This window comes from Vanellus vanellus (assembly GCF_965231255.1).
Source record: "Vanellus vanellus genome assembly, chromosome: Z".
Lineage (NCBI taxonomy): Eukaryota > Metazoa > Chordata > Aves > Charadriiformes > Charadriidae > Vanellus > Vanellus vanellus.
In genome coordinates, this window is record NC_138908.1 from 3467995 (window position 1) to 3488620 (window position 20626).

General features: G+C 41.2%; 1 protein-coding gene across 1 annotated transcript in view; it reads right to left on the reverse strand.

Annotated features, from left to right (window-relative positions):
* Positions 1 to 1281: 1281 nt before the first annotated feature.
* ADGRV1 (adhesion G protein-coupled receptor V1) overlaps positions 1282 to 20626 on the reverse strand; it is a gene marked incomplete at its 5' end in the record, with an annotated part of 274932 nt that continues 255587 nt past the window's right edge. The window contains 3 exons of the mRNA XM_082496974.1: positions 1282 to 1823; positions 10252 to 10429; positions 12040 to 12231. Coding sequence (XP_082353100.1) covers positions 1705 to 1823; positions 10252 to 10429; positions 12040 to 12231 — 489 coding nt within the window. The 3' untranslated portion in view covers positions 1282 to 1704. The remainder of the gene's footprint in view (positions 1824 to 10251; positions 10430 to 12039; positions 12232 to 20626) is intronic.

The window sequence follows — 20626 nt, forward strand, 5'->3', positions numbered from 1 at the left end:
AAAGTTACCTTCCGAGGCAGAAGGCTTCCCCTCCTGCTCAGGGGCAAAGGGTCTCCCCGACTTCTGGGTATTGCCAGGGTGAAGCAAGGCTCATTGTCCACCCCCCTGCCCGTGCCCCCCCGGCAAGTTTTGCCACTGACCACAAAGACTTGGCCGTGTTTGCTCCGTCGCCTGGCCAGCATAAGAAGAGTCAACAAACCTCCTGGGAATCAGAAATTTAAGACTGGATGCTGCAGAACATGTACTAATTAAATATAGGCATACTCTCATTTCCCATTAATTAAAATCTGCACTTAAAAAGCACTAGTTTGAGGGCTTTGCTGACTAGAAATAGTTTCCTGGGTCTGTGAATGCTTTTGCATTAGACCTTAAAGATTATGTCTGCTTTGGATATGCGTGATGACTGTGAGCTGTGCAGTCCTACCAGCTAGTACAGAACTGGGACACAGAAGACGAACTTGTTTGGGTTTTTCTTTTTTCCAGCTCAACGAGTAATTAGATACACTGAAATTTGTATATCGCTATAGCAAAGTTCACGGAACTATTTTCAGTTTCAGAAAAGTTTTCTTTTAAAAGGAGATGTTGTTGCTCAGAGCTTGCTCAGCACTAAGCCTCTAGGCAAGTTCCTGAAGAAGGTATGAAGGGCTTGCGTTCCCATTTACTGCATTTCTACACTGTGCTCAGAAATGTTCAGAGGAAAATTCCCCCGGTCTCCTGCTTTAATGTGTTTTTCTTCCACAGTGTCTGTGCAGAAGCAGAGTTAATGATTCCTACAAGATCAGCCTGCCTCCCCCTCTCAGTTCTGAAATACTTCCTCTCTATTTTTATTTTTTTTTCCCCCCAAGGGAGGAACTTTTCTTGCTCATTTATGGCCCCGGATTACTGATCTCACTCTGTTTGTATTGTAATACTTGAACCCTTCAATCAGAACAGGGGTATCTGCATAGCACCCACAGAGACTAACAGAAAATTCAACTCTTTGGAATTCCCCCTTATTTCTGACTGTGAGAAGAGAGAGAGAGTTTAATATTAAGAAACCAGCAAGGTAACGAAGTCGACAGCATGCAGCTGCTGGTGGTTTCCCTCTTGCCCTTCATCTCCCCTTCCCTCTGATTTTTTCAGGTCACTGCATATTTGATCATGTCACAATTTAAATTTCAAGCGCTCTGGCTCAAGACTTTATCTGAATTTGTAAAGTTCACAGATTTGGGTACTCAAGAACCAGTTAGAAGAGCACAGATTCAGAAACTGGGAACAACCGTTTAATTAAAAAGCTCTCCTGCCCAACAGGGTCTCTGCACCATCTTCCAGCTCCGTAAGCCGCGAGCAGAAATAACAGACTTGTTTGTATCAAACAGACTCTATTGTTTTTATTAATCAGTGTTACACGTGCAGGTTAATTAAAAAAGCTACAGTTTGAGAAATATGTCATCTAGCTACAAGATACAAATCTAGGCCAATTGCCATGGTATCTATCGACGCTCAGCCACTGTAAAAAATTTACAGTTTATTTTCTGCTATACAAAACCTCAAGCAAACGTTCCTTGTTACACGTTCAGTAAAGCTCACAGCATTCTACTACACAGTTTCATATAGTGTTTTAGTGCAAAAGGAAGTACAAATATAAAAATACTGAGGCTTGAATTAAAAAAAAAAAAAAAAAAAAAAACCAACAAAAAAAAACCCCAAAAGCAAGCCGTGGAGTTAGAGGTGAGTGTCTGCTATGGGTATTCTTCTAAGCTCTACGATCTGGGAGTTCGCCATGCTGCCACCGTCCTGGCTGCCGTGACAAGACTCGTTATCGCTGACGCTGAGGCCTGCACCTGAAACAGCGAAAGGAACAAACAAACAAACAAAAGAATCAGTGAGAACGACGCCCCGACACCACAGCGGTGACATTGTGTCCTGCTCTGCTTTACTCCGATTACTGACATGCTTCCCTACCCCACAACGATGTGGCGACTTCTTCGTAGTCCACAGTTCTGAATCCACGGATTATAACGTTATCTGACATAGTTTTTTACCATCCGGATACGCTTTTTCACAATTCCGCTGTCAGTCACTCTGTTTGTCTCAGTAAAGGGTACAATAGCTATTCAGAGTTTGCCTTGAAATCACAAGAGCATAAATCAAGGCCTGGCTTAGGCTGGGTTCGTGGTCTGGCTGTTACAGTCTGCTATTTCCAAGGACTTCTTCTTGAAGAATTGACTTTTAATGATACAATTTCCCTGTTAAACTATAATTCCAGCTGTTTTAATAGGATTGTAATTTCAACATGAGAAAAGACGCTGACTAAATATTCTTTAAACCCACATTTGGCACAAGCTGGTGTATTGTGTTTTTCTTCTACTGTGAGAGAATACTAGACTTTGGCCTATGGAAACTTCCAAAATATGTCTGGAAGAGACCTCACGAGGCCACCTTCTCCATCCTTTTGTCAAGGGAGTTCTGTTAGCTTGTTGCTTCCTTGTTTCTTTTTTTTGGGGGAGGGGTAGTGTTGAGTTAATTACTGTAAAGATACATAACCCTGCACTAGTTTTTATGAAATGTATATTTTTTCAGACCACAGAATATCAGTTGTACTGATAACCTTCAGTGCGTTTTCAGCTCCTCTCTTGGAGTTGTAGAGCGAATCCTGAAAAAAATATATGGGTCTTGTTAAGGTTTAGAGCACTTGGGCTTTAAGTTTGTTGAGAACTGCACACCAGTGTAATTAGGCATGGTGATTTCAAGACAGACTCATTTCAGGTATGGTCTTACAGCAATGTCACTTACAGATAACTAAGCAAGTCATTCATTTTGGGCAGAAGTAGATCTGTAACTACACGCAGTTCAAGGGAGTTGCAAAGGGATGACATTTGGCTCAAAAAGCCCTGAACAGGGTATGCTGGGAGAGGCAGTGATTTGCACTTTCATACTAAAAAATATTTTCAGGAGCTTCTATCAGTTGTACAATGCATCTCTCATTTCTGCCTCAGCCGACATCCCAGGCTTTGGCTTGTTTGGCAAAAGACAAGATAAGGTTCATTACTTTTTTGGAACTACCTCAGAACTTTCTATGCCCCCTATTGTTCCACTTTCACTGAGTTTTTCCACAGCACCTCTCCTTCCACCACCACCCAAGTAGGGATGATGTATGGAAAAGGGGGCAGCGGTGGGATGCTCCCTTCCTGTGGGAACTCAGGCTGCAATCCTGAATACGGAGGTTGGTCCAGAGAACCTGAGCAGAAGAACCTGCAGGACCAGGCAGGCTTTCCTGCAGAGGTCTGGGAGTAGTCCCGCTAGAAGCCAAACTCAGCTGCATGAGCCCAGCCCTACCGCATCTGGGTGAAAAGTGGGTATTTCTGCACTGTGAAACTGCTTACACCTGATTTTGGTGTTTGGGTCACACTGACATCATTGACATCTACCAGATGAGTCCTCTTCTTAGGTCTGCATGACCCAAGCTCTTCAGACCAGCAATTACTGTCAGGATACGACAACAGTAAATATCCACTAACGTACAGAGATATAATAATAAAGACAAGAAGATTAGGCTCTGAATCATTAAAATACTTGTTTATAAGTGTACTGAAGATGATTAAGCTGTACTTACTGATTTAAATTTATATGCATATTTGACCTTTTCATTGAATCATGGTCTAATAACTAAAAGCTGCTTGAAAGTCCTGGGAAAAACAGCAATTGCATCAGCAAGTTGTTTGTGTTTTTTGTTTTTTTTTTTTTTTTTCCTTATCATCTCTAAAACTGTTTGTTTTAGAAAAGAGACATGAATGTAATAGAGAAGATAAATCAGACTGCTGTATTTACCATTTGGGGATGGAAGAACAAGGTAATAACCTTGAAGTAAAAAAAAATACTTTGAATGGAGAAACAAAACAAAACTTATTATGTAGCATCACTAACATGGAAATTCACTCAGAACATTTCTTTGGGCTGGATAAAGTACAAATTCCAAAAAGGAAAAAAAAAAATACATTATTGAAAAAGTTTAAAATCGTATTATATAAATCCTGGGTTCAAATTTCAAGGTGAACACTGACTGTTGGGGTTAGAAAGATATTTGCCTTCCTGGTGGTGATACTGCAATTATTCAGCACGAGGTTTCTTAAAGAATCTCGTGTTGGTCACTACAAAAATGTCAGATACCAGTCTAATACCGTATTACACTACATATCTTCTTAAAAGACATATACGTGCATGCTTTCTGCACATGCTGTGCAAAGTAAGAGGAGATATTTTTTTTTTGTTACGGACGTTCTTATCAGCAACTTGGTAAACCAGAGCCTGAAGTATGCTACTTTGGGTTTACAAGGGCCTTGTTCTGCTGCTGATGCAAAGACAAACTCTGCGAGAGCTGATCCTTTTTAGGAATGAGAGCTGAAATGCGATCAGGACACCAGCTCACCAAACAGTCGCCAGGCTGGGGAGGGCACGACTGGTCACACGATGGAGTTTCACAGAGCTCATCGGTCCGGCTTGTTCTCAGATTAGAGCAGAATTTGAACACAGATCCGAAAAAGCACGTACGCCCCAAGAGATGCTAGAGTTGGACAATAGGTACTCTGGGGGGTGTGTGTGTGCATTTTCCCCAGTTTGTGAAGAAACTATTTTAAGAGAAAGACGCAGGAAAGTGAGGCCTTTCTTCCTTTCTTTTTGTATCAAAGGACTAACTAGAAGCTGAGGAGTCACAGCTGGCATTGCAAGGCCAGCCAGATCCCTCCAGTGACATCTACTGGCTGAAGGATTTCTTCAGGGCATTCCCACGTCTCCTTGAACGCCAGCTGTTATCAGCTGCTTGTTCAGATACATCGCAGACGTGCACTAAAACATTTTAAGGGAGACGGAGTTTGTTTTGTAATTACTGTACTCATGTCTCTGGGAAGACTTTTTATCTCGTAAGCATCTTGCTTTCTGAATAAATCATGACTTACAACGTATGTGTAAGATGTATTAGAAATGAATAAACTACACAAACCAACTTTAATTCTTCTTTCAGAGTTTTGACTCTACAGAAACGACACCAGCAGACATCCAGTCTTCTACAAATAAAGTTCAGATTGGACTAAAAATGCGTCCTGGATATTACACAGTCACGTTCAACAGCCAGCAGATCGCATATGGGTGAGCAACCACAAATGAGAAGTTGAATGAATACGCAAACTGGCTACCCTTCCTTCCTTTTTTTTTTTTTTTTTTTTTTTCTTTGAAGTGAGTCCTTCAAAACAGAAATGACGTAGGTTGATAAGGCAGGGCACGAATCTGGCACTTTGCCACTGTCTACGATTTATCTGCTCCATCACAGTCTCCAGGATGTTGCACAGAACACCTTTCAGAGTGTGAAATTTCTTTTTTTTTTCCTTTAGTTCTGAATGCCCAATGTGAAGCACTCAATACTTAAACCAGACATCTACAGTGGCAACACCAAGATTTAAAAAAAATGCTGACTTTGGAACCCTCGATGTATTGCATTGAAAATTATGAGTTGGTTTATATATCATCATTATTGTAATAGCGGCATTTGTGACGGGTTTTCAACTTATATAGCAGATTTTTTGCAGGTATTCTCCATGTAGAATATTTATTTAGGATTTATCACATACACCTCTATTAAAAGCAAAACCACGACACCAGTCTAACCTATAAAGGCCTTTCCTACAGGGTTGGGTCACCAGTCAGCACTGGAGGGGTTTGGGCCCCCCTCAAAGGCTTTGCTGTGTTTTGCATTCACATCTCACCCAAAGGAAGAAATCGCTTCAGTTTTGCACATCACAGAACGGGGAGGACAAGAGCATTTGTAGGAGAGGGGAATGTGGATGGAAGCTCAGAGATCAGCAAAGCTATCATGCATTTATGGTATTTACGCTTTCAAGCAAAGCTGAGGGACAGCATGATGCTCTGGGGCAGGTTCCATCTACTTTTATCCTCTTGGCTCCTTTTTAACTCCCCAGCCCTAACCGGAGTAGAAGTCCTCAGGGAATTCTGCTATATTGAGCTTTAGCCTCAATGACGGTCACATACGACTCTGTGACAATCTGGAAGGCAATGGTCTTATTAAATTGTCTATCAATATAAACTTTGCACTAAAAATCAGAGAAAAAATGAGTTCTTGTCCAAAATGACAGCACTTAATAATTAAAATTATTTTTTTGCAATTAACAAAAACTAATTAGTAAATAATTGTACTTCTCAGTAGAAGCTAACCCTTTCGTTCATTATAAAAGCCATAAATGAAATATAATAAAATAAATAATTTAATCCAAATTCATAAACATTTTAAAAAGTAATGCTTTAGCACATACCAATAGGCAGGACGCATCCCTAAATTATTTTTTCCTACCATAATTGCTCTGACATTTCCTGCACGTAAACTGCCTTGGAGCTGGCTTTCCTTCCGAAAGATTCCCACGGTATAAAAGGTGATATAGTGACGGTAGTGAATCCTAACTATGTATTTCTGTATGGAAATGAACATATTTGATGGAAAGGAGGAGTTAATTAATAAGACATTCAGAGGCCATGGCTTTATGATATAAGAAGTCCAGCTTTTGGATTTTTTTACACCAAACAAAAAATTCTGTGGCCGTGCGATGAAAAGCTTGCAGAAAGCTGTCGTAAAAGCTGGCTAAGAAACAGTACACTGTTGTCCCCCTAAGTTGCTAGAAATGCAGTTGTATGCCTTCATCTGACCCAGTCCGTATTTCAGGTTAATCTGTAATTAGGCCCAGCATTAATGATTATGGAACCAAGGGCTAAGTGCATAGTTCTACGACACATTTCTTTAGCAATACGGCCAAGTGTGCCAACGCATCTATTTGCGGAGCCCCACTGCAAACTGCAAGTTACTAAACCATTTCAAGTTAAAGAATAAAGTTGTGCTGGGAGGGGGGGGGGGTTGTCTGCTTGATTTTTTTTTAACCTGCGTCAGTCATCCTTCATATCTACTGCTGCGAGCGGCCAGATGCAGCGCAAGGGTGGGGCAGGGGGAGGAATGAGATTTTAGCTGTGCTGTGATTATACCCTCATTCTCGCTGATCCTGGCCACTAGATTAAACCTTGCGGCTACAGGCAGTGGAGCATAAATTAAAGAAACCTTCAGAGAGCTCCAAACTACATAAGCAGAAAGGACAGATGAAGTGCAAAGAGGCATAAAGACATTTTTCGCATATTCCTCTGCTAATCAGTGCTGATCCTCAGCCAGCCTTCAGAGTGGGAGCTAATATTTTAGCACAGCTAAGGGTGAGTTTGGTTATAGATTGACAGTTTTAGGGTAAGGACAGATAATGGAGGTTTCTGTCTCTGCTTATCAGAGGTGAAGCTTGAGCAATAGCAGAGTGAGCATTTCTATTCTTCCTCTACACCCAAACGCCATACCTCCCAGTTTAGGAGGGACCAAACCAGCTAATATGTGGTGCAAAGCACCTTTTCCCTGCTCTCCCAGGGGCTCCTCTGCTCGAGGTGAGGAATTCTCAGCCTACTGAAACAAAGCCTGGTCTAAAAGGGTTTGAGAAGCACTGCTTACGGCCAATGACAGAGGCGAGCAGGGCAGCAAAAAGGCGTCCCAGCTGCCCATACACTTCAGCCTACTTAGAGAAGAGGTGGTGGTCTTCCAGTTGATGACGACCACTGCTTCCGTGGAGCTGGGACTGGTGTTCAAAGGGCATCAAACTGTCGCGGAGTGGCAAGGGGAGAGGGGGAGAGAAAGAGAAGTCTTGAGTTGTTGCGGTTTCACGTGAGTATGGGCAACCATGCAAGAGAGGAAGAAGAAACGTGCTGCCAGGAGGCACCGGGAGATCAGCTCCTTGCCATGCCTGCTAGCTTAACTGTACCATAAAATTCCCGTCAGAGCACAGCTCAGTGACTGCTTTGGCAGCATAAGCCTGTGCTGCCAAAGAGAGAAGAAATCCCACTTTCCACCTCCTCATCTCCCTTTTTATTGCTTCCACGTGGTTCCCTCCCTCGTGCCATCGGGAGCACCTTGACTCCTTGGCCATGCACTGAACTGGACTGGAGAGCAGGTCTGGGTGAAAACAATAAAACAGACACGACTTTTAGTTACAGAAAAGCTCACATCTTTTGGCTTTAAGTATGCGTTGAGCTACAGCATGTATCTAAGGCAATAGCTGATAAACATTTACTTTGGTGGTTTAACCTAAACACTACCGCCTCGTTTTGGCTCGTTCAAATGTGTGTGTGGCTGGGACCAGATCGGACAACTGGTTTGGCTTAGAAATCATCTTTTTTTGCCCCCGTAATGTTGCTGGGGACACAGTTTGGGCACACAAATAAACATTGAGGTGAGGTAAAACAGTCAGGGACTACTCGAATGAGTAATACAAACAAAAGTATTTTTCTCCAACTGTGGCCTGAGGTCTCTGCTTCAAATCACATTAATACAAAAGGCTCACAAGAACAAATGATAATAACATATTAATAAAGAAGACAATGATAACATTTTGGTAAAATAATCAAAAGCTGGTTCTAGACCTAGTTCCTTCAGAAAACAAATTAACTAAGGATGGAGCTTGAAGATTTATTAAAAAAATCATTAAATGCTAAAGTTGTGGTGAATTATATTAACCACAAGTTTTAACTGCTGCTGTTGCCTGGATTGTTCTTCATGATTTAAGACTCAGTCTTCCACAGTGTGTAGAGTTTACTGCAGAAAATAGGCCAACTGATGTCAAATCAGCTGCTTAAGCAGTAAACGCTGTGTGCGATGGTGGGAGTGTTAGATGTGAATGGCTTCATATCTTACTAACTATCTGAGAATTATCTGGTTTCCTTAAAAATATTCAGGAAGGAGTAATAAAAACTGAAACCTACCATCTTAGGTACTTAAAAAATGTTTGCAGCTGTAAGCTTACGGACCTAGATTTGAAAGTCTTGCTCAAAATCTTTATCTGCCTAACATAGTAGAAGTAGTCTGCAAAGTGTCCAGGACAATTAACAGATACAATACAGATTTTGTGACAATTTTCATAAAAATTTGTATTTCTTCACATTAGACCAGTTATTAATCACCCAATTATCTCCATGATTAGAAAGTCTTCTGCAATGGAAATTGGTTTAGGAGATAAAGTATTATGACTCTACTGACTAAAACTATCCCTTCATTAGCGGCATTCCCAGTCTTCCAACCAGCTTGACCATTTTCCTTGGTGTCACTGAAGGGAACAAATTCCTGAAATTATCGGTGCCACACCACTTAACCTGCTAATGTCACCAGTACCTCACTGTCATCTCTTGCAAGGCTTGATGGTACCCCCAAAGATCATCCAGGTGACCTCCTACTACCAAGCTTGTCCATTTGTATTTCACCTGGTGCCTAGAGGAGGTGGGTTTGTGTTGGGCATCGGCCAGGTCTTATCAGGTGGTGCTCCTTTGCCTTCGTGGTCATCTTACCAGTCATTCCCATGCTGACCTATCTTTGAATCAGGTTTCACTTCATTTCTTCCACCTGTGGCCACGTCTGGCTATCTGTTTATATCATCATTTGGATAACCTGAAGTTTCATTGGTGGAGTAGGTAAGAAGGAAGAAAAGCAATACATAACTGAGGGCAAAGCCTGGGATTTTGAAGACTTGAACTCTTAAGGGTATCGAGGGGAATCTGATTACAAATGTTTTGTTTTGCAGGTGTGGTTTGAGTGTGGACACCTAGAGTGGCCTCCCCTGCTTCTGTCCTCCAGCAGCATGGTGGAGACAGATGGTTCTTGCATTTGGGCAGAAGTCTATCTATTTTATCTTTCCGGTGTACACCATTTTTTCACATCGAAATGTATTTTGTATAAATATTTTGCCCTACAGTTAATGGGAGAATCATTTTTTATGAAGTTATGCTATTTTTCACATATATCTATATAAAATAAAGATAGGCACTGTATATAATCTATATATCAATTTGAAGAATAAAGGAAGAAAAGATGGGACACGGATAGAGGCAGCAAGTTAGCCATTTAAGCACTTGTGAAAAAATGTTGGAGCCTCCAATCTGCTGCTCCTTTCTGTAGGTCTGCTTATCATCATGATTCAAAACGTATTTTTGCAGACTCCTTCTCTTTTATTTTAGATAGCCTGCACAATATTTTCCATGCAATAGCAGTCCAAGGCAAAACAATTTTACTTCAGATTTTCACTGGCAATCAGATTATATTAGCGGATCTTGTTAACTGGATCTCAGGGAATGTGACACCGTTATGGTGAAGAACAACATAACAACCTGTGAGGAACAAGGAGAAGAGCCACTCACCAGTCTTTAAAGCAAATATTAGGTCATCAAACTCCTGCGATTCCTCATCAGCCACCAATGAGCTGGTACTAAATCCTCCAGAAGGGTGGAAAACATTGCCGTTTTGTGGACTCTGCTTAAAGGCAGCACTAGCTTGACTAGCAGGCTGCAAGGATGCTCTCTCCCAGTCTGCGGGCACCTGCAAAGTTTAAAAAGACACAGAAATGCAGTAATCATCAAAACTATAGTGCAGAAAGTGGAAACTCTGACTGGAGCCAAACTCAAGACCAGGAGATTTTGGAACCAGCTATTCTGTCACTTCTGTAATGAACCAGGTAGCCTTTTCTTTTTCTTTAATAAAATATATATATATGTAACTCTATTACAAGACATTTAACCTTGTGTTTATTGTACCTGTCCTAGCTATCTCAAAAACTTGAAAAACTATTGCTATTTCTGAACATTGGCCTCTGGTATGGAGAACTTCAAATTAGAGCACTAAAAGGTTCCAGCTCACTCCTCTCTTACCACTGCCTCTTCCTCTCCTGGACCCTGCTTCTACTTTCCATAACCTCTAATCATAATTACTTGCCATTATATGATTTACAGTTGCAAACCAGTGCTTCCCATGTTTACCGGTACAATATTTTAAAGTAATTTGCCAGTCTTTGGAGGTTCTGGCAGTGGTATGGAGCCCTCCAGTTTCGATATCAACTTTGCTATAGTTCACCTGCCACTTCAGGAGCTGTACAAAGAATCAGAATTTCAGGTCATGAGAAAAGAGGTGGTTTTGAAAATCTATCTGCTCCTTAAATGTGATGAAAAGCTGAAATACTGAACTCTAAAGCAAATATGTATTTTAGGACAATCACAATATATTTTCTTGGTTTATTGCTGATCCACTGCTCTACATAAAAGCTTGCCACGTAGAGTTGAGAAGCTATTATGTCCACTAAAGTGGGGATCCAGGCACCACCTTAAGTGAGATGCTGAGAAGTTGAATAAATTTAGTCGTCCGACAAGAGGCAGCTGAGGAGCTTTAAAATCCAGGCAAACCTGCAGTAAAGCAGGTAGAGAAAGGGGCAAAATAGCTGCCAGGTGAGCAGCTGGGTTTCCACAAAAAATATTTCTAGAACCGACATGTTCCCTCAAAATATTTCAATTCCATTAAATTGTTTTTTTTTTTTTCTTTTTCCTGGAAAAATTGTTTAGCTGGAAATTTTTCAACTAGTTCTATCAACCTGCACATGTACATAGCAACAAAAATCGCCTTGATTTACTACAGGTAGTGAAAGCTGATACTAGCAGCATTCCAGTTCCAGCAACGAAGAGAATGAAAACCGTCTCCCTCAATTTTTTTCCCCTTCTCCCTTCCCCCTTTCGTCTTCCCCCTTTTCTTTCCTAATTTTATTCTATTCTATTAAAGTTTCCAGAAATTTTGCACAGCATGACTTTGGAAAATTAAAACCTTACACCTCATCTAAGACCTACAGTAAGCTGAAAGAATTAACATGATATTTTGATGTCTCATGACCTACTTTTGACATCACTTTAGGCACCCTCTATAACAAACTGAAAACTCAAGCGGAATTCTCCAGACGAGATGTTACCAGGGAATTGTAAGTTCCCAGAATATCACCATGGCTTAAGATAACAATTTTTATGGTAAAAAAAAAAATAATCCCCTCCTCCCCAAACCCAACTTATAATAATTAGCATCTTGTTCCCATGTATTACACTTTAGTACTGACGATTAAATCTCCAGGTACATTTTCCACACACAAGGTAATGACTCTAGAGCCCTGTTACCTCTTCCATAGCACTGATGAGGTTCTGAGTGGACTTGCTGATCTCTCCACCTGCAGCCGGCAGACCACTGCCATGTGTGAAAAAAGCCGATCCCGGAGTTGTGTGCCCGTTCATGTCTACAGTATAACTTGCTTTCACAGGACAGCAAAGTTGGTTGTGCAGGATAAAATACACCACAAAGACGTAAAGACCCTGAAACAGAGACAGAAGAAGAACATCAGGGTGTGAAATGAAGGGAGCTTAGATCAGGGTTTGAACGCAGTCATGGCAAGGTCCTATATGCTGTAGCAGATGCCTTCCCTTACACCAGCAGTCTGTGCCTCAAAGAGCTGCAGCCAGCTTCTGTAGAAAATAAGAGACAAAGTCACCGCTCATCAGAGATCTGGAAGTTAAAAGTAAGATCACATCCTGCGGCTTCCAGCAAAAAACAACACCCAAAGGAGTCACTGAAAATGAGTATTTGGTTGAACCCACACAGTTGCAAAGCAAAGCCAAGATCCCAACAGCAACAAAAACAACTCCAGTTTCACAGTTGTCATAATAGTGAAAATGTGGTTAAGGGCCGCCTTTACAACAGGACTTGGCTGCTGGCCCCTAGCCACAGTTCTGTACTTCCTTACCGACCTGCTGGCTCTTTGCATTCTTGCCCAAGTTTCAATGAACTCGTGCAAACTGCACTGCTGCCGTCACAGATACCAAGTTGCAGCTATAAATTAGATTCTCTACAATATCTACTAATTCAGCACTGTCTTTCGTTTGTGATTACTACAAAGGCTCCGCTGTATGCCTCTGCAGTTCTTCTTTAAAACTTGCTAATTTTGACCTTCAGACTTAGCCAAGAAAAGTATTATAACCATGTCATTTGTTTGCAAAGAAAGCCAGTGATTGAACTTCTTGACTATGAAATCTGACTTTCTCTAATTCGTAAGTTGCACTAGCACTGAGGGAAAATAATCCATTTCAATTGATAAATCAACCAGTTCAATAATTACTAAAAAGCGGGTTAACCAAAAGAGTACAGAAAGAAGACTTCTGGATTCTCCCTGACTGCTGCAGTACAATTACATTTGCCTTGGGTTTTGTATTTCACATTGTCCTCTAGACCACTGAAACCCATTGTAATAAACAGAAGAATTTATTGGAAAAGTACCCACCAGCATGAAAGTAATAACTGGGATTATAAATAGTAAAGAGTTTAATCTAATTATATTTGGGAATTCTTAATGGAAGGAATTTTGAAAATACATGGAGACTGCAAATACCCAAGATATATGTTCAGTATCGCATCCTTGTAAAACAGGCAGCGTTAAGCCATGCTTCGTGATCCACGGATTCTAATGCCAAAACTATATGACAAAGTAGTCTGCTCCAAAGTGATACGTGGCAGTAGTCAATAGGATTCAATGGGATCTCGGTCTTAGCTGGTCAAACACTGGAAATACCCTCACACAGCCGCTATAAAGCCATACAGCTCTGTGCGTGCGTTCCATGTTAAAAGCAAACCAGCAAACAAAAGTCTTAAAACCAACTATTTTGAGTGAACATTTTCCCACTTTTCCAGATTATTGTTTTTTTGTCACAAGGACCCAGAGCTGTTAACTAAGAGGAAATTTCTTTGGGATACATGTAAGTAAATACATTCCAAAAACCTGATGCAAGCACATGTTGCACTTAAGAGACACTAAAAATGAACTAAAATGTCCTTTCATTCTATAAACAAATCCAAGGACTCTGATGTAGGTCAAGCATAATGGGACCAGCAAATGTCTTTCTTTTAATTTGTTTAATGGATGTGGAGAGGATAAAAAACCCAAGAAGAACAGATAACAGTGACGACACTGAATTCAGAGCAGCCTCTGGCGTTTTGGTCTCTGAGGACCTAGCCACGAAAGCTGCATGTACGTTTCAAGTGGTTTTGTACTTTTCAAGAAAACCCATTAGCCGAAAATGCTGCACAGCCCTGTCTTTCAGAATCGCAGGGACACATTGCTATGGAAGGCCCAAAGCAATGTCAGTCTCCTGTGCAGCCCCAAGTGTGGACACTCATTCTTCCAAAACAAATAAACACGGAATAAAGTGCCACAATTACCTCCTTAACTCGGACTGGTGTCCTGATTTAACTCTCCGTGTGTTTCAGACAGTGCTATTTCTGAGGAACTGTTGTTCTGTCAGAACCATAGGAAGGCGTTTTGGCACCCAAAGCATCCTTGCTGTCTCCCCCTGCTGCCACCACTTCTGCCCCTTGCTGTGGTCCAGCGATGCAGACCCTTGTGTCCTGGGCAGCAGGAGCATCCCTGAGATGCATCGCCCCGTGTGGCACTCCTGCTGCGGCCCTCCTTTCACAGAATCACAGCATCTCCTAGACTGAAGATTCTGGACCTGTAAGATCATCTAGTCCAATCATTAACCTAACACTGCCAAGCCCACCACTAAACCATGTCCCTGAGCACTATATCTACGCGACCCTTAAATACCCCCAGGGATGGGGACTCCACCACTGCCCTGGGTAACGCGTTCCGATGCCTTCGCGTTTCCTCGAGGCTGAGAAGGAACTTATGTGCAATTCAGAGAACTCCTATGTATTGATGAAGATGAGTGATGAGATGGATCTTCTGGGTCCTTCCATAACGAGAACATGGACCAACGTAGGTTATTTGGCTTGCCTAACAACAAGGAGGAGTCACGGGCTGAGTTAGCTAACAGAAACAAAAATTGTGACGTTTACTTCTCCTGCCCATGTAGCATATTACTGCAATGCCTTACAAACAGAACCTTATAAACTACTGCAACTAAGAAAACCCAACGCTCCTAAGTAGGTTATACGTTAACACAGGAACTGTATTGCTGGGTATAAGATTTCTTGCTCAGCTGGAAAAGGATGGAACCTTCTTTGACCCGCATTCCTACCCAATAGAGTCTCAGGCAGATACACTCTGTAAAGGTCAGTTCTTACGTGCCATTGTTGCGGTTTTCTTTGAAGTATCAAAAGGGGTTTGTGGTCTTATTCTCACCACGCTGTGTCTCTATTAGAAACCACTGCAACTGAATTTGGGGAAATCAAAGACACGGCAAATGGTCTCCTGCCCAAACAACACCAGGTTCCAATGAGCGTACACATGAAGAAGTTGTGGATCAAGTCGTATTGATCCATGCTTATTTTAGCCCCAGCAGCTACCAGGCTGTTTACTCTGAAAGAGCACGGGCAGGATGCAGACACTTGGGTTGTGTCAGTGCAACCACAGCTTTCACAGTGTCAGTGGTTTTTTTTCAGAGAATTGAATTGTCCTTCATCACACTTTTGGTATTCATAACTTTCCTTTTCACTTCATCCTTTAATATCGTAAAAATAGTCTTAAAGTACTATGACAATAAGGCTGTTGGCATTGTAATATGTGTTCCACCGTGTTTATCATATAAACAACTTTGGCCAAGTTGCCACCACTTTACTTTTCCAAGGGACACAGGAACATTGTCCTTGCCAGCTGCCACTGCACAGAGCCCGTGAGGACACGCTGAGGGAAGCGGGCTTTTCAGTGTGAAGAAGGGAATTATTTCAGAGGGGAATTTAAAGCCATTAACTGCTCGTAGACTTCCAATACACAAGAGGTGGTTACTGAGAAGAACAGAAGAGCGTGGCAGGAGAACGAGACATACTGGTCCTAAGTGGAAACAGGGGAGGTTCCTACGGGATATTTACTCTGAGGCTAATTAGGCTCTGGAACAAGTTGCCCAAAGAGTCTGCAGAAAGTTCTCTATAGGAGAAGAAGGGAGGTTTTCCTGGTACATTTTATAACTTGAGGGAGGGTTTTGTGCATGCATGTGTGTGAGGGGGTTTCTCATACACAGCAGCTTGATTTATTTATTCTGCTGAGCCACGGCTGCAGGAAGCTAGTGAATTAAGGACAAACTTCCATAGCTGTCAATAAAAGGAGGAAATGCATTTTACACCTCATAAGATCACATGCAAACCTGGTGGACCGATCCACAGAAACCTTTCATTGAGCATTTGACACTTGTCTCTCTGTCTCTTTATCCTCTAATTCTGCATGTTCCAACTCACTGTGCTGCCACTGCAGTGTGTCTAAATTTGGAAATTGAGGTAACTTTGCTAATAGCAATGAGGAAGGACACAACAGACTGTAGGCCGTTGACAAACCTCTTCCTTATCTCCTGTTTACACACTGAGAGAAAGCCAAGATGCCTACTGCATCCCATCACTTTAAATTGGTCTTGTAAGGGACAGGACTTTTATTCCTCTAATGAACACAAACACACCAAGGCATTAGATTTTTATTTTTTTCAAACTAAAATACGTCATAATTCTCACACATGTATTTTCATCCATGGCTGAAATACCCTAGCCTGAAATTGCAAAAACTGTTTTTACAAGGCAAAGTGGATTCAGATAATGTCATCTATTTTAGAGGAATGGTATTTCTATTTATAAAACTAAAGTAACTTTGCAGGACTTTTGGTAAAGAAAAGTCATTTGAACACTCCATTTGAACAGTTCCTCAACCAATTTCATGGTATTTATCAGCACTAAAAAAAATTTTGTGCACTCTACAGATGCACTCCATGAGTTCTTATTTTAATTTGGAAAATTTTATTTGATAACTATCATCATGTGACCATATCACTAATCATGTGACTGTATCACTAAAAGGCTTTGGGTTTTTTTTAGAAGAGAATATGTTAAGTGAAATCAAGGCTTGTGAAGAAAGATGGCATCTTGTGTTAGACCTCAAAAAGATCTCTTTGTCCAGAAATGGATCATTCTGACCCTTAGATCACCGTGACTACAACATCACTATTATTCTTAAAGTTACACATTTATGAGAGCCAGGTGGCAAAAAAATCCAAGAAACCACACAAATAGGTGTCTCTGCCAACAGAAGAGTTGTCTGTAACTCAGATCAGCTTTTAAGACTTGCTGTCTGTAGTCACTGTAGAGGAATTTCCACATGCTGGTTTACGCTTTGATTAGTTTCACTTTAGTTCTTAATCTTATCAGGGTGAGATTTAATCTTATTGTCTGTCTGGACTATGCTAATTTACTCTTGGCAACCAATTTGCTTGTCAGTTTAATGGTCAGGCTGGGCGACTGTCGATGGCCACGGGTGCTGCTGCCATTTCTGGTGGCACCTTAAGGCCTTAGCTGACTTTTTGTGAACTTCCTTGGAAGTCTCACAAAATTACTGGAAGTTCTTATGTTGCGGAATTCTCTTTTATTACGTAGTTTTCCATCACTGGCCAGTCAAAGCCTGCTTTGGATTAACACTGATTTGCATGACAAGTGCCTACTGCTCTTGGGAAAATTACTGATCTGATTAATCCAGATAATTTGCATGTTTCGCCATATTCAAGAAGCTAGTATCTACACAGCAAAAAATGACTCACAATGTTACAGGAACCATATTCAGGAAATTATAATCAGGGCCATTGTACAATGCATGATATATACTTGATATCGTTGTCTCTCCTAATCTATTTTTGGAAGAGAATTAGCCATGGCATTGAATATTCATATGCACAATTATTAATGCTAGCCAAGTGACAAAAAGCATGTATAATTCTCTATTTCCTTCTGCAAGTTTCCTTATTTTCAGAGATAGTTACAGTAAGCTGCATGCGCAGCATTTTTGTGCGTGTCTAGGTATCAAAAAATCAGACTTCAAGGTACTGGGTCTTTTTCTGTATCTTCTTCAACCATATTTTTCTTTGAGAACAGCTTGGAGATCTTTTATTGGTGTTCTCATGACACATGAGACTACATCCTAAGGCATAACTTAAAATCTCCCACTCATAGCTCTCCAGAAATATTAACCTTTGAAATGTAAATGAGATCCTTCTGTTTAAGTCTAACTCTCGTTCTTAGCATGCAGAGTGACTGTTGTAAAAGCCACGTCCATCCTGAGCAGTGCAACCCTGCCAACTGGTGACTACGCTTCATAAGTCGACTTTGGACCTGCTGTGTGTCATCAAGAGTTTGACTGTTATTTGCCGTTAAGCTCCATTTTTGATGAAGCTGTTATCATTCTTATCATTCATATCATTTCTCTTATCACAGTTTCAACTGGGAACATTTACTGCTTATCCGCACTTTGCTTCCTGGGGTATTTACTCTCCATTTTGCTCTGTAGGAAAAGATTTGTGTCGGTTAAAGCTGAAGTTCTAAAAATTCACATTAAAATCAAAAGTCAACAACAAATGTAATTGAGGACTGCAAAACTCATACCATCGCGGTAGGCAATGTCGTAAAACCACTTGTTGAACCAAACAACTGCCACCACATGCACACACACATACACGCACAGACACCACCATAAAAGTGGAATGAAGAAATGTAATCATTCATATATATACATCATTAAATTAAGAATGTGTTTGCAGGTTTGCGCTAAGAGTTATTTTGAGTACTTTCTTTTTTTTTTTGTAAAGTTATAATTCCAAGATAAACAGGTTATGGTTGTATTTAATGATGATAAAAATACTGTGCTTTCAGCATTATGAATAACAATTTCCTAATATTAACGTAACACCTGAGACATAATCTGAATTGCCAAGTTTCTCTTTATGCAGAGCCAGCTATGCCAAGACCGTGCTGAATCTTGCACTTTCTACCCAAAGCCAAAGCCATAAATTCCTTTCTGGCAAAATGCATTCAGCTCAGATTTAGTCTGCACTTGGCTGAGGCTTACCTGAAAGGTTCACAGACTTTGGCAAATCTCTAAAAGGCAGATTTGCTTGGATACTCGGGATTCGCTATAAATATTTTGCATAGCTCTCAGCACTCTGTCAGCTACTCCCCCACAACAGTCATTCGTACCTCCGATTTCAGCCCTGCAAGTGGTGGAAAAGGTTTTGGTTTGGGGTTTTGTTTTTTTTTTTGTTGTTGTTGTTTGTTTTAATAGGAGAGACTGAAATTTTAAGAGAGCGGTGTTCAGCTTGACGATGCGCTGAAAATACAGATACTTAGCCCAACCTGCCAGATGTACAGATTGGGCTAGAGTAAGATTCCGTTACTTCCTTCCGATCTAGTCATCCCGTAAATACCAAGAAAGTCCTATTTTTGTATTTCAGCTTAGCGGAGGAAGAAATAAACACCGAGTTGAAGACGGAAGGTACAACCAGTGGGACAGGCGCGATCTGTGGGGGGCAAACACGGCAGAGCCAGCATGCAGAAGCAGCTTGCAGTTCACCTCCGCGGTTCTGGCTGCAGTCCCTCGTTACAGAGCTCCGTGAGGTTGGGTAAATCCCACCAACCACACGTGGTTGCAGGAGGCTGAGAGCAGCCAACAGCAGCCCATCGCTCCCCATCTTTTCCCTGTTTCTCTGCCCATGGCCTTCTTCCCCTCTGACATTTTTTTTTTCTCCTCCCTTTTCCTATGCATGTAACAGAAATCAGGGACAGCATCCCTTCATCAGGTCCTCTTTGCATTAGGTTCTTCTCATGCTTTGTGCCATGTGGAGGACCACTGTGGCAGCAGAACGCAGCCGGATCACGCACCAGTGAAAGAATATTTGTCCACAGGTGAGCCCGACGCTAAAAAAGAAAACCCAGAAAGACCAAATGCTGTAAGCTTATTCCTCATGTATTTTTCAACAGCATTGTCTGCAAAGACCTAGAAATATCAGAGGTCATGAATTTGCACCTGTGCTCTGCAATATTTTGCAAACATTTACTCTTATACTCCCTTTCCAAGGTAAACATTTATAAACTTACACCTCAGCTCACACCTTACAGTCTAAGCCTACCACTGTTTTAACTTCTTTCCCTAAGAGACGAGAAGTGGTGGGTGAAAAAGCCTTTGTCACCTACGCCCCAAGGTCAAGAGTGTGGCTAACAGTGTTAGGGCGGTTAATGCTCCAGCTGTATCCAAAAGCAGGCTGGAAGCTAGCACAGGGCAGCGGTGCCCATGGGCAAAGTTGGGGATTGAGGAAGTTGCATTCAGGGACCACGCAAACCGGCGCCACTGAATACAGGTCAATCCTTTAAAAGTCCAAGAAAGTGCTATTTCTGCTGCATATTAAAGTATTATTTTTATCATTATATTTCGTTAAAGCAATAACTTCCACCTTAATGGCAAATACAAAGAGTTAAAAGAAACAAGGAATTGAAAGTCAGCATTGACAGACAGGAAGAGGGAAAAGAGAGAAGCTAACTTTGTGTTTATTGCCAAAATTTTACTTGCTGTTACAGAAAAACTCAAAATGAAGAGTTGAGGAAAGGCCAGGAGATATTGCTATACAACATTTTTTTCCCTTTAATTGACTCTTTCAGCGTCATAATCTCTCTTATGCCTACTGTTATCTCTTTATTTCTCGTTACTCTGTGATATCTGACTGAGAAATTAGACAGATCATTTATTTAGCAGCATTTCGCTGCAGTGCCATAAATGAGTAAAACTGCAAACTGACTGGTGAAACTTCAGAAGCCATAAATGCAAGAAATCTTAAGAAAAAAATCTTGCTTGGAGGGAACCCAAGAGTTAGTGATTACTGACATAATGACCTTCCATATACCTGCTGCCTGGGTGTTTTAGGCCAAGACTTATGGGAATAAGGTCTTTGTATACTCCACCGT